The 12,403-nt window shown below is 36.7% G+C and overlaps 1 protein-coding gene across 1 annotated transcript in view; it reads right to left on the reverse strand.

Annotated features, from left to right (window-relative positions):
* Positions 1-336: 336 nt before the first annotated feature.
* Positions 337-12,403, reverse strand: part of ADAM12 (ADAM metallopeptidase domain 12) — a 184,648-nt gene continuing 172,581 nt past the window's right edge. The window contains exons 19-23 of the mRNA XM_068689155.1: positions 11,197-11,332; positions 10,432-10,540; positions 9,791-9,973; positions 4,064-4,191; positions 337-1,779 (exon numbers count right to left, since the gene is read on the reverse strand). Of these exons, the coding sequence (XP_068545256.1) occupies positions 1,719-1,779; positions 4,064-4,191; positions 9,791-9,973; positions 10,432-10,540; positions 11,197-11,332 (617 nt within the window). The 3' untranslated portion in view covers positions 337-1,718. The remainder of the gene's footprint in view (positions 1,780-4,063; positions 4,192-9,790; positions 9,974-10,431; positions 10,541-11,196; positions 11,333-12,403) is intronic.

The raw sequence follows: 12,403 nt of genomic DNA on the forward strand, positions 1-12,403 counted from the left end.
GTTTTAAATACAAAGTATCTCAAATACACAAAGATTATCATCTACACATTCTCAATATTATGTGGAAATTTTGATTTCTGCTGCACTGCCAAGCCTAGGGTAGGTTGGCATCCTACTTCAGAGTTGGTAGCTCTCCATACGTGAAGCACCGGTGTTGCTGTTGTGGTTGCTTTAAGAATTGAATGCTTTTGTGTTTACTTGTGGTTTATTTTTCTAGCTAGTGACAAAGTAAACTATGGTTTATTTTTGTTTATTTAGTTTATCCATAAACATGAGTGCTATGCTGCCACAATGGGGAATAAGTGGGAGAATTAAATGCAATTACACTTACTGAAATGGTATCCAAATTTCTAGCAATGCTTTTATTTTTGCTTAAAGATCAACAACAACAAAATACAGGCAATGAGGAAACTAACCTATGTAAGGTAATAGCTCCTTCTCCCTCTATTTCAACTGATATGCGAAAATTGTTTTTATTACAGCATATGTGAAACAACTGTATTCAGCAGTGCTACCAAAGAGATCAGATGTAATGTTACTACGCAGTAAAGAGATGAAATTTTGTTTCCATGTCTTTGGATAACCAAAGTTTACGTTCTAAAATATGTATTTTGTTTAGGAAATTAAGAAACCCAGAACAATATTTTAGAAGTTAAATACAAAACAGTAGTAAATAGTAAAGAGATGAAACTTTATTTCCATGTCTTAGGATAACCAAAGTCCGTGTTCTAAAATATGTATTTTGATTTGAAAAGTAAGAAACCCAGAGCAATATTTTAGTTAATACAAAACAGTAGTAAATATGCAAAATACACTTGATAAGCAGAGCAATGAGGCAAAAGAAATTAAGTATAATAATTGATTTTTAAAATGCAACTTTGTAATGCTTGGCTTCCCCCCACCCCTTATGTGTGATCTGTTGTCAGTCTAAACAGTATAGGCATGTAACATAGTGAGTATTGGTTGAACTTAATTACCAAAGCATCAGAAATGTAATGACACTGGAAGGCCTGATATCTGCATCAGTACGTACTAACCATAATGTGTTTGAGGAAAATGAGGTTAAAAAATACAGTTTTGTGATATACAGTACTTCTTCAGTAAGAGAACTTGTCCAAAAAGAAGACGTTCTCTCATAGCACAGATTTCTTGACCATTTCAAACAGCAACGTGAAAACTGCTATTACAGTACAACTGCTAATGCTGAGTGATACTTTGGTAAGAACACACATTCCACATCTGTGTGCAATATTGGACATTTCACCATGTTTCGGGAGATTTTTTTTTACCCTGACATACTTATTCAAGAGTTTGCTATGAACCATTGAGATTGATTTGTTTATACATTTGATTCTTCAAAACTAAACACCCTACATAGGACCAATAGAGCAGAATTATTCAAGTTCATTGAAATATTAAAAAAAAAAAAAAGGCTTCCTTTTTAGGAAAACTCAGCTATGGTAAAAATATCTACTACAGTGCACTGCACTGTAATAAATATTCAACATAAATTAATAATTTACAAGTACCTGAGCAAGTATACAGAGCACCATAGCACAGCACAGCACCAAAGGCAGTAGCTCAGAATTCTTAAAAATAATGCTGTTTTAAACATTAAAAATTCTAAGTATTGTTACAAAAATGAACTCCAGCTGGAGTTTAAAGATAGTGCAAACTTCTGTCTTCACTTTTTGTAATAAAGGTGTCAGATTTCCTAGTCATTTCACATCAGCAGTTTTGCTGGACCTGGATACATGTGGTGGATGCTTAGGAGCAGGTCTGTTGGAAAGAAAGAAAATAGCAAATGGTTATTTAAACTGTTGGTAGTTCTCACGGCCAGTGCTTGCTTGAGGCATGTAGAGGAATGGTAAAAACCTCTCAGCGAGTGCTATCAAATCTAACTTCAGGCAAATAGCATGGGGCTGCCATACTGGGACAAGATCTGACACCTTTTACAGCTTACTCACACACCCTCAATATGCTGAAGTGGTACCCGCAGACTCCTCCCTTGGACTCAGGTGGTAACTGGTGCCTGGCCAGTGGGATAAGCTCACTTAGTGTTTCAGGTCTTGTCCTTTAAACTCCAGGTGCTCACCAGTTTTGCAAAAACTCTACTAAAGGCAGCAGAGTAGCAGTTGGTTTAAAGCAGTGGAAGCAGTCAGCTGGAAGTATTATTACTTTCAGATTATCTTACTAGAAGGCACAGCCAGGGACTTAATCAAAGTGCATTCTTATGGTCTTTCTCTACAAGTATTAGGAAACTAACTAGATTCTATTTTTAATTTTTCTAAGCAATATTAAGTGCCTCACTAGCAGAATTCCTGTGGCTTAAAATACTACTTTCATCTTCCCTGCAGCTCACTTTTTATTCATAGGAAGCTGAAGACTATTGGGCAAGAAAATAACGACTTCAACTTTTTTTTTTTTCCCTAAAGCAATTGGAATTGTTGTTTAAACAGTCAATAGCAGCAAAGTAAGAAATTTTAGATACAGTTTTGTATACAGTCCCTAAGAGGAATCCATCAAAGGCTGGATGTTTCTTTATTAGAGAAGGAGAAAATGGTGATATTCAATAATTAATTATTGTACAATTAGTATGGACATGTGAGAAATCAATTTTAAAAAGTCTTGACATATTAAATATTCTGTTACCAGAAAGTGAGTAATCTCAGAAAGCAGCAACAAAAAGACGGAAGGAAATCGGCAAGTTTGTTACTAACTAGTGCTCAAAAAAATAAATGGCAAGTCTGTCTCTCTTATAGAACAATACTGTGGTGTAATATCACTGTATGATCTTTTTGGACAGTGGGGTGTGGGAATGCATACTTTAAATGAAGTTTGACAGGATTGTTAAAGCTTTCTGTGCTGCTGAGACCTATGATTTGGCATATCAGAGTTTACCTACAACTAAACTGTTTGCCTCTTGCATATCTTTCTCTAGGGACTACACAGATCTGAAAAATAATCTTGACACATAGTTTTCATCATGTGAAGAGTCTGGACTGCACTGCCTAACAGCATTTTTTTTCTTTAGTTTTCAAAACTCAAGCTTTTTTTTTGTCAGAAAAGAAGCTACAATCTGCCTTTATGACGTACTAGACCTACTGAAAATCTCTGCTGCAACTATTTACCTGTTTTTTTTTCTTAGTTGTCCATCCAATTTAATTACTATGAATTCTTCCATTTACATACATACTCTTTACATGCATACTTATGTTTGTATATACACCAACATGCTCATTCTTATATAACGAAATCCCTGCATTGCTCCTCGTTCTTTCAACTTCATTGCCATTATGGAATGGATTGCCTTCTGATAATTTTGAAATATAAAATAATGGCAAAACCTCTTTACAAAGATTGCTTGCCAATAAGATATTTTTAATCTGATAAAATAGTTCATACACAGGACACGTATGCATTGCTGAGCCTTTAAATCTTGATTATTCCCCCTCCATCACTAGTAGGAATAGTCATTTCACTTCTAGATCTTTAATTTTTTTATTCTTAACATTCCTTTTTGGATAAATATAACGTATGTGTTTTCTGAATATTTGGGGTATTATATTCAGATGACTTAAAGTAATGTTCTACCTTGAAATGTGTGAGTAAAAAATTGCTTTCATTAGTGGCAAATTTTAACAGCAGCACTTGGTTCTCAGCCTAATTCTGTAAGGGGGCTGGCTAAGTGTTTTTATTTATTTATTTTTATTATTTTTCCCTGCAAGAGTTTTCAGAAACTGGTAACTCCTTTCTCTTCCAAGGAATTGCAAATAGTAATTGGGCAGTGTTTTTGCCAGCTGCTTCCAGTAAGACCTCCATTATAAATTCTCATAGTCCTGTGGAAGTCAGTGCAATTTTGCTAGTGTACTCTTGTTGGGAATCAGTCCAATACTGCATGCTTTTATATGAGCAGGTAGAAAATGTTTGTCGCGTAGCCCTCAGCAACAGATACAGCAGAGCTCAGCCCCTCAGAGCGCAGAGGATCTGCTCTAAGACAATTTAGACCTGCCTTATTGAACCGAGTACTACAAGCCAAGCCATTTTGATGAGGAGAACTAACCTTACAGGAGTAATGGGAGGCACAGCTTTTGTGTGTCCAAGCACTGGGGTGCACGCACTGTTATAACGAGCTTTGTTCAGAGGATCTGCTGGTAGAGGCTTCCGAGGGGGGTTTGGCTTGTGATTTTCCTGTTATAAAACACAAGGTCATCATATTAGTCTTTATAATTGACATAATGGATTTAACATAGCAACTACTGAGCAAGAGCAAGGGTAAGTTCAGTGTAGTTGTGACCAGATATATTTAGATGAGTAAGCCATAACGTATTTCCAGTAAAGAGGGACCTACATTTTAAAACAAAGCTTTAGGGATTTTGTTTCTTTTTTTTTTTTTTTTTAACTTCAAAAACACTGGGTGCATCCATACTGAAATTAATGGTAAATTATTAGCAGATGAAGAACAACATAGATTGAATACATACAGTTGAAAAAAAAAAAAACAAAAACATAAACAAATAAAAATTATATATATGCACATATATAAAGGTGGAAATACTAGAAATTACTTTATAATACAAGTTCAGATGACCACAGAAGCAAACTGCCTAAGTCTGGTTTGAATTGGGAGCATCTGTGGAAACTTTTGTTTAGAGATGCTGCTGTGCTTTCATTTTGTGGAATTAAATGATTTATTAATAAGGAACAGAAGTCATCTGCTATCGGGCTTGAGCTAAAGTCTTTTCTGTGTGGTCCTTGAAACCCTGCAAACAGGGTAGTGTATCTATCTGTGGTCTTCATCTTGAAGAACTGGGATAGATTAGATGACTTGTTCAGGTCACACAAAGACTCTCCAATGTATCCAAAACCTCCAGATCCATCTGCTTTTCAAACTGCATTGTCACGCTTTCTCTGAAAACATTGCACAGAGTGATTTTACTCATCACTATTAGTTTGCCATAACTATCATTAGCAAAGTTGACCAAAAAGAAACAAGAAAAGTTTACATGCGTTATTTAGTTAAATATCTTCTGAAGGATGTTATGAAAACAAGAGGCGTGAATTACTCACAAATAAAGTACAAGTTTTAATTATTCATACTGAGCATCCTTTTGTTTTCATTTTGTGATAAATGTTGACTCTTCCAAAAAGGAAGTGCAGCGTGACTATCAGTAACCATTTTGATTAAAAAAAAAAAAGGCAAAATTTAGACCTTAACTAAATCTATATTGTATGTAATCACTTCAAATTTACCACAAGCTATACTTCAAAGCTGTATATAATGTTGCATTTCTTTTTACTCTCAGCATATGTACTAGTTCATAAGTGAATGAGAAATAGCAACATGAAAAACAAAACTTATTTTAACTTGTTGTAGTGACCAAATCTCATATTCTGTATAAAAGTTAATCTTGACCAGCATACAGAAGAACTTTTTTCATGACAAAACAAATAAAATATTTTGCTATAAGCAGCTTGTGAGAAAGGAAAAGCTCCATCTCTGGGGGAGAAAAATATTGCAGATATTCTTGAAATAATCAGGCCTGGTAAATGTTGAGATAAATATCAGCTTGTTAAAACACAGTGTAGCTTTATCTCACAGGGCTGTCCTGCAGAAAGTCACAGAGTTTAATTAAACACTAGAGAAGGAAGTTCTTCAAAACACAGTCCTTTCCAGCGATACAGAACTGAACAACTCTAGAACTGTTAAAAAAAAGAAATCTTACCATCAGGATTTCTTAGGAAAGCTTACTTTGTGCACTAAACTTCTTACACAATGAAACCTTAATGTGTGTTTTGAAGTAAAGGATACCAATATGGAAAAAGTTAGCATTAGAAAGTGATAACTTTTTAATAACTGGTTTAGATTTACAGTAAAAATAAAGCTTTTAAAAGTCACTATATTTATTGCATGGAAAGTTATATACAACTTTATTTGCAGCCTCATCACCTTGAGTAGTGCAACATTAAAAAAAAAAACACAAAACAGTAAAACACAGAAACAACAGCAGCATAAAGACAGCAATAAGGAATGCGTCTTTGAACACTTTAAAGCCTTTATTCCCCTAACTGCCTCCACAAAAGCAGTCTTTTTCCTTGAGTACACCTGAATTAATCACCTGAATTAGTCTGATCACATGAGTATTCATCTGTTTGCTTGATTAGTTCTTAATTGTTATTGCATGATTTGTATTCACTGTTTAATTAGAAGAGAGCTTTAGGTACTGGGAAGGGGAACTGATGCAGGCTCGGCAGTCTAGAGAAGTGAGCCTTGGTCTGAAGAGCTTAAGATCTGGTAATGATGAATGAACAAAAAGAGATGAAAACTGTCCCAGTTTGTTTGTTCTTATTAGCTATGCCCTGTGTCTAATCACCACCTGTAATTTTATTTTTTATTTTTATCCCAAGCGTTTGTAAAAACACTGTCCTTGATTTAGTATACTTAAGAAAGAGGCAGAAAATTGGCTTGACAGGCCTAATGTGGCAAGCTGAGAGAAAAACATGGTTTTCATCCAGAGCTTACAAAGTCATCAGGCATGTGTAGCTTAAATTTTTTTTACTGACACATTTCTGAATAAGCAATTGGAAGAAGTTTCTTTCCTGGAATGCACTGAGTGAGAAAGGTTGCCTTCTTCAATCTATTTAGGTAAGAACTTCATTTGTATTAGCCCACTGTGTCTGAATCTGGCCTGAGATGACATAGGACAGGTATTAACAAGAATAACTGTGGCAGAAAGAGCAGAAGGTGAGCCCAGCTCCAATTTAGCGGGGAAAAAGCGAAAATACGAAGTCATATTTCCTGTAATATGGCTGACCTGTAAAATACATGATATATTTTAGTAATAAGATAACAGTATCAGAAACTACACTTGAATGCAACCAGTAGCAAAACCAATTGGAAGTTTGGAAGTGATCAAATCAGAATGCATGGACTGAATGCATGGTTTGTATAAACCTGTGCAGTGTTCTTGATTCAGTGGTGCTGTGCTGATTTATACTGATTGTGAATCTGGCCCATAAATAAAGTATGTTTGCCTCGTGAGAGCATCTGTAGGAAGAAGAAGCTGTTTATCAGTCAAAAGATTGTTAAATGTTAAAGTTGGCATCAGTTAATTTGCTGTTTTGTTGTTGTTTTTTAAATTTACTTGCATCTAGAAGGAAAATTTACTGTAAAATACTAATCCATTCATTTCTGCCTCAAGAGTCACTAGAGGGAAGAAGACTTGTCTTATAGTATACCATTGTGCCTTAGCTACCCAAAGCTGTAAACCAGGAGCAGCAGGAAAGTAGCTTGTGCTCAGATATATCTCTCAGATGGGAGAGCTTGACTGAAACTGAGGCAGATGTGAAGCCATCCACAAAGTGAATGGTTTTCTCTACTCCTCTGCAGTGCTCTGCAGCACAGAGCACCTAGATGACATTAAGGATGTAGCAATGTTTTTTTAAAGTGCTTTCTCTTGATGACCTGATGGATGTGGTTCCAAGGAATTAGTGTTGAAGGAATACTTTAACTGCTGTCTATATTAAATAAACGTCTTGAAGTTGCGACAGGGACAGTTCAGGCTGGGTGTTAGGAAGCTGCTACCGTTAAGAAGTGGTTGGACAACGCTCTCAGACATAGGGTCTGATTTTTGGGTGGTCCTTTGGGGACCCAGGAGTTGGACTTGATGATCCTTGTGGGTCCCTTCCAACACAGGAAAGATATTCTATGAAATTAGACTAAAACTATTCTAAAGCTACTTTCTCTAAGCTTTGAGAGAGTAAGATAGCTAACTTGGGAAGAAAAAATTTGCTTCCCTTGTGGTGTTTTCTGTATTCCTAGAGTATAAAAAGCAGCTATTTCTGATAATCTTGAATTGATGATAGGGATATAACGTTGAAAGAAGCCACTCACTAAGTTTCCCTGAGTTCATCCACTGTTTGTCTCGTTACTGTTTTGTGCTGCAACTGAAAATTGAAAACATCAATATTTTGCTTGATGGAGTAACAGTCTCAATTAATTTCAGCTGCTAAACTGAAAAAGCATTTTGGCAGTTTCATCTCTGTCAGATGCTGGTAATGATGGCACCAGAGAGCTAGTATTCTACCTTGCACTTTGTGAGGTTTGAAGGGAAGGGCATGTAGTGGTGCATTGGGCTGTGACAGGCTGGGCAGGTCAGAATGAGAAATGTTTCCTTTTCTTGGAATGCCTTTTCTCTGTCTGTCTTCTGCTAGCATGAGGCAGCATAAGCTTGTAAATTGCTAGATACTGTTTTTTTGTTGTTGCTGTTTGATTGTTTAAAGGAAACAGTTTGAATAACAAATAGGAAAAGCACTTGTGCTCAAAAATCTTAACTTTGAACAATGTGAAATATGCAGAATGTTCCAATAAATGCAAGAAAATAAACAATGAAACCATTGGAGCTAAAGACAAAAACAACACAAACCAGTACCAGTCCAGGTTTCAAAAAAAAAAAAAAAAAAAAAGGCTTTGAAAGAATCAATATTTCCTACTCCTTTGAAATTGGAGATAAATGACTAGCAAGATGGAAAAGTGAAGAAGAAAAAGATTAACTAATTGGAAAGAGGCTAATAAACTTTCCCTACTTTTAAAAGTTGATCTAACCCGAGTGATTTGCTGTTCAGATAGTCCAAATTGAAATGTTTTTTTAACATTTTTCTTACTGACAAAATATGTAAGCACAGTGGCATGGCAGCTCAGCACTGTCTCATCGCTCTTTATTTCTTTGTTCTTTCTGCACTCGCCTTTCAAAGCACTACAATTCAACAACTGTTTCTCATAGACATATCCTTCTACAAATCATTGGGAAAGTGTCTTGGAGTAGCTCACAAGGTTGCTGCATGAAGAAAACGCTGTCCTTGGACATCCAAGCTAGCCTACCGGTAGGCACAGTCCCTCAAGACACAACTGTTTGAGTATGGATTTGTAGAAAGTGCACCAGTGTGCTACTCATTTAAGATAGCTTGGCAATAATAATATTCATTTCATTTTAATTTTTTATCCAGAATAGAAAAACATCTACAAAACAGAACTAGCTGATTGCCTGATTGTTTTTCTAAGACACAGGCACGCTACAAATGCAACCATAAGAGAAAAGTTAGTGACAAGAAAAGGACGTTTTAATATAGACAACTACACAGACAACTTCATCTACCCTGAATATTGCTTTGAGATGCATCTTATTACCAAAAAAACCCTATCAGCTCTATTTAAACATTGTGAGGAAAGATAGGTTTAGTGAAGTAAGTGTAGACAATTCTAAGTCTTTTCAAATCTGTGCTCTGAAAAAAAAAAAAGAAAAAAAAGAAAAAAAAAGCAATTTACATACCCTTCTGCAGAGCAGAAATACATCAAGCTAATACCTTTTGCTCTCGGGCAAGATGTCTGTAACTTGACTTCCTCAATTATATCACTGTATTTGACACCTTGCTAACAACTGGTATGGCTTCCTCTCGGTTTGGCAGCAGACAAAATGAGCTTGTGTTTGCCCCTAATGTGGAACTTGTTCATACTGCTATGTCTTCTGAGTGGGGGAAAGAGATTTCAGGATCCTCATCTTTAGGATTGCTGCCACAGCTGGCAGAAACCCGTATAACATTCTGGAGCAAAATGAGAGCTTAAGAAATCTTTATTAATTATCTATGCCACATTCCTAACAGTGTAAAGTGTATAAAGAGAATATTATGACAAAAGGCTAGTGGGAAAAATGAGAAAACTGCTTCATCACATGCAGATATTCACCCACTCAGTGTTAAATAAAAGAGAAGTTAAAAGAAAATCTGTGGTTACCTGGGAGAACCTCAGGGAGGGGTTAGCTGGCAAGGGTCTTTCAGGCACAGCTTGATGACATGGCAGCTGGGGAAGGGGTGGTAGGACTCGCTGCGGGGTTTTTAATGGTGGCAAATCATCCGTCTTCATGGGGTTGCTAATGTCAACGATCTGATACGGCAGCGGTCGTCTCGGGCCATCTCTCTGCAGAAATAACCCCACCCCAGAAAACAGCTATAAACTTCAGGAGTTGATATGAGCATTGATATAAGCATTACTCCTTAAAAAGTCACATTATTCACTTGCTTTTCTCTTCTGCTCTGCTTTCATCTACCTTCGACACCTCCCCTGCAACCGGAATGGTGATTAACAGCTTCCAGAGTCCTACTGAAGCATTAATCCTTCACCATTTAGATGTGGCATTCTGGTGTAAGGCAGCTGACTCTGTCCCAAGACAAGAATTTATTTCATGTGCTTAACATCCCCACCTGTGCAAAACCTGGAAGCCATTACTGTATTCTGAGGCCTACTTCTCCCATTTTGCGTGTTTTAGTTCTATGTGATATCAGTATGTACTGATGTAACGTAATTGATTTAGAATAAATTACTTAAATGAAATCCAAAACAGATTTTTATTTTTTTTTAACTACCCAGGGACTTACTTTTGGTATGTTTGTATTTTGTGGCTTCATGATGAGGTTTTTACTGAGAGATGTGGTGTGAATGTGATTAGGCTCAGACAAACTGGAAGGCCTTGTTGGACTCACAGACCTGCAATACAAGCATACATTTATTGAACACGACATTCTGCTTTATAGCATTTTTTTAAAAAAGTAACCTCTTTTCAGAATGAGATTTTGCAAGGTCTTTCTGACTTTTCATAGTAAACAAGGAAAGTAAAAATTCTCTAGTGCTCCTGCAAGAATAAAAATAAATATTGATTTTTTTGAAACCAGTAGTCTGTTAAATTAGCTTCTGCAATCTGTGGAAATGCAGCTTTGTAACACCCAAGAGACTCTTCTAATGAATCTAGCATTTAAACAGTAATGACCTCAAATATGAAAGTTTCAGCTCACTCGACTGAGTTTAGATAAAAGGCCATGCAATATAATGAGACCATTTCAAGCAAATGAATATGAAGGTAAGACTTCCTTCAATTTTTTGAACTTTTTTTTTTCCAATCACAAAAAGAGGTATATAGTCAAACCAAAACCCAAATTATTACTGACAATCAGTAAAGTTAAACCAGGAAAAATTCTTCTGATAATACTGTGTGAATATTTTTAAGGCTGGCTCTTTCTAAAAGAAATTCAGACCATTCTGTGATGAACACCAAGATGAGATTTGCCATGTTTACAGCTATTTTTTTTACAAATATCTTTAAAGATAATAATAACAGGCAGTACAATTAGGCAAAATGATCATACCTTAGTTTCTCTATTGTTGTCTTCTTACTTGTAAACAGTAATCTCATGAAAGTCTTCCTTTTCAGATACATGATTGACCCAGCAAAGATAAGGCACAGAATAGTTATCAACACTCCTATGGTTAAACTCTTATTATCTGCAACAAAACACATTGAGTTTGCTTCTATTAGGAGCCATCTTTATTCAAATGTGTTATGTATATGGAGCAGGACATTGCTGCCTTGTCTGGTTTTCTAACTGCAATGCAGGTGACGTGAATAAACTTAAACTGTGTGCTAAAGACTCAAACTCTTATTTCTCCTAGTCTGATTTTGGGTTATTTATTTAACAGTGGGCAAAAATAGTTAAAATATGTTTGATCGGAAAGCCTCAGTCTGCTCCTTAGCTGTCGTTATGATTTTAAAAAGCAAAGGTCGGAAAAAAGTCAAGAAAAGGGTAACAAGATATTCAAAAGAAGTAATGAAACTCTCATTTGTAATTCTCGGTGGTGACATTGTGCAATTCTGTTAGTTTGTTAGCTAGGCTTTGCTATCACTCTCTGACTTCAGCAGCTACAACCACGTGGCAGCATGGCGCTGGAAAAGACAAGGTCTCAGGTGAACGGGCACCAGTCTTTTTGACTTTGCAAGCCAACACCAGACGTGGCTGATTTGAATGGACTTATCATATCTCTGGTCCAAACACGAGCATCTGTGTGTACTCCCTCCTCCCTTGTGTTCAGGTCCCGCCCAGACATCATCTGCAAAGGGATCCACGATATATTATGGGCTTTTGGCCTCATCTGGACACCCGCAGGGGGATGTCTGCAGCAGTGCCAGCTGGTGCCTTCCTCATGGGCTGCCTACTTCCAGGGAAGGGGGGAGAGGAAGGGAAGAAGGACCAAATAGAGACCTAGCTCATGGTGTAGGTTAAGTGCAATGTCTTCAATATGCTGTCCCTCAAGCATAAGCTTGAGCTCTAGCTCCTTTGTAACTAGATTTTCATTATAACTGGGGTTTCATTGCACTTGGACTGGTGTGGTCCAGCCCAGGTGGCTGTCAAGTCTAATCTGGAGGCAATCAAGGAGCTGGAGGAGTGTCTTCAGCACTGGGGCTGTGTGCTTTCAGAGGAATGTGCTGCCTAGGCAAGGGACTGCAGCCTCCTGTACTTGTTCCAGTTTTCAGAGTGCTTTAAGCTACGTTAAGTACATTGCTGGGACCTAAGTGAG

Source organism: Anas acuta, chromosome 7 (assembly GCF_963932015.1).
Source record: "Anas acuta chromosome 7, bAnaAcu1.1, whole genome shotgun sequence".
In the NCBI taxonomy this organism is placed as follows: Eukaryota; Metazoa; Chordata; class Aves; order Anseriformes; family Anatidae; genus Anas; species Anas acuta.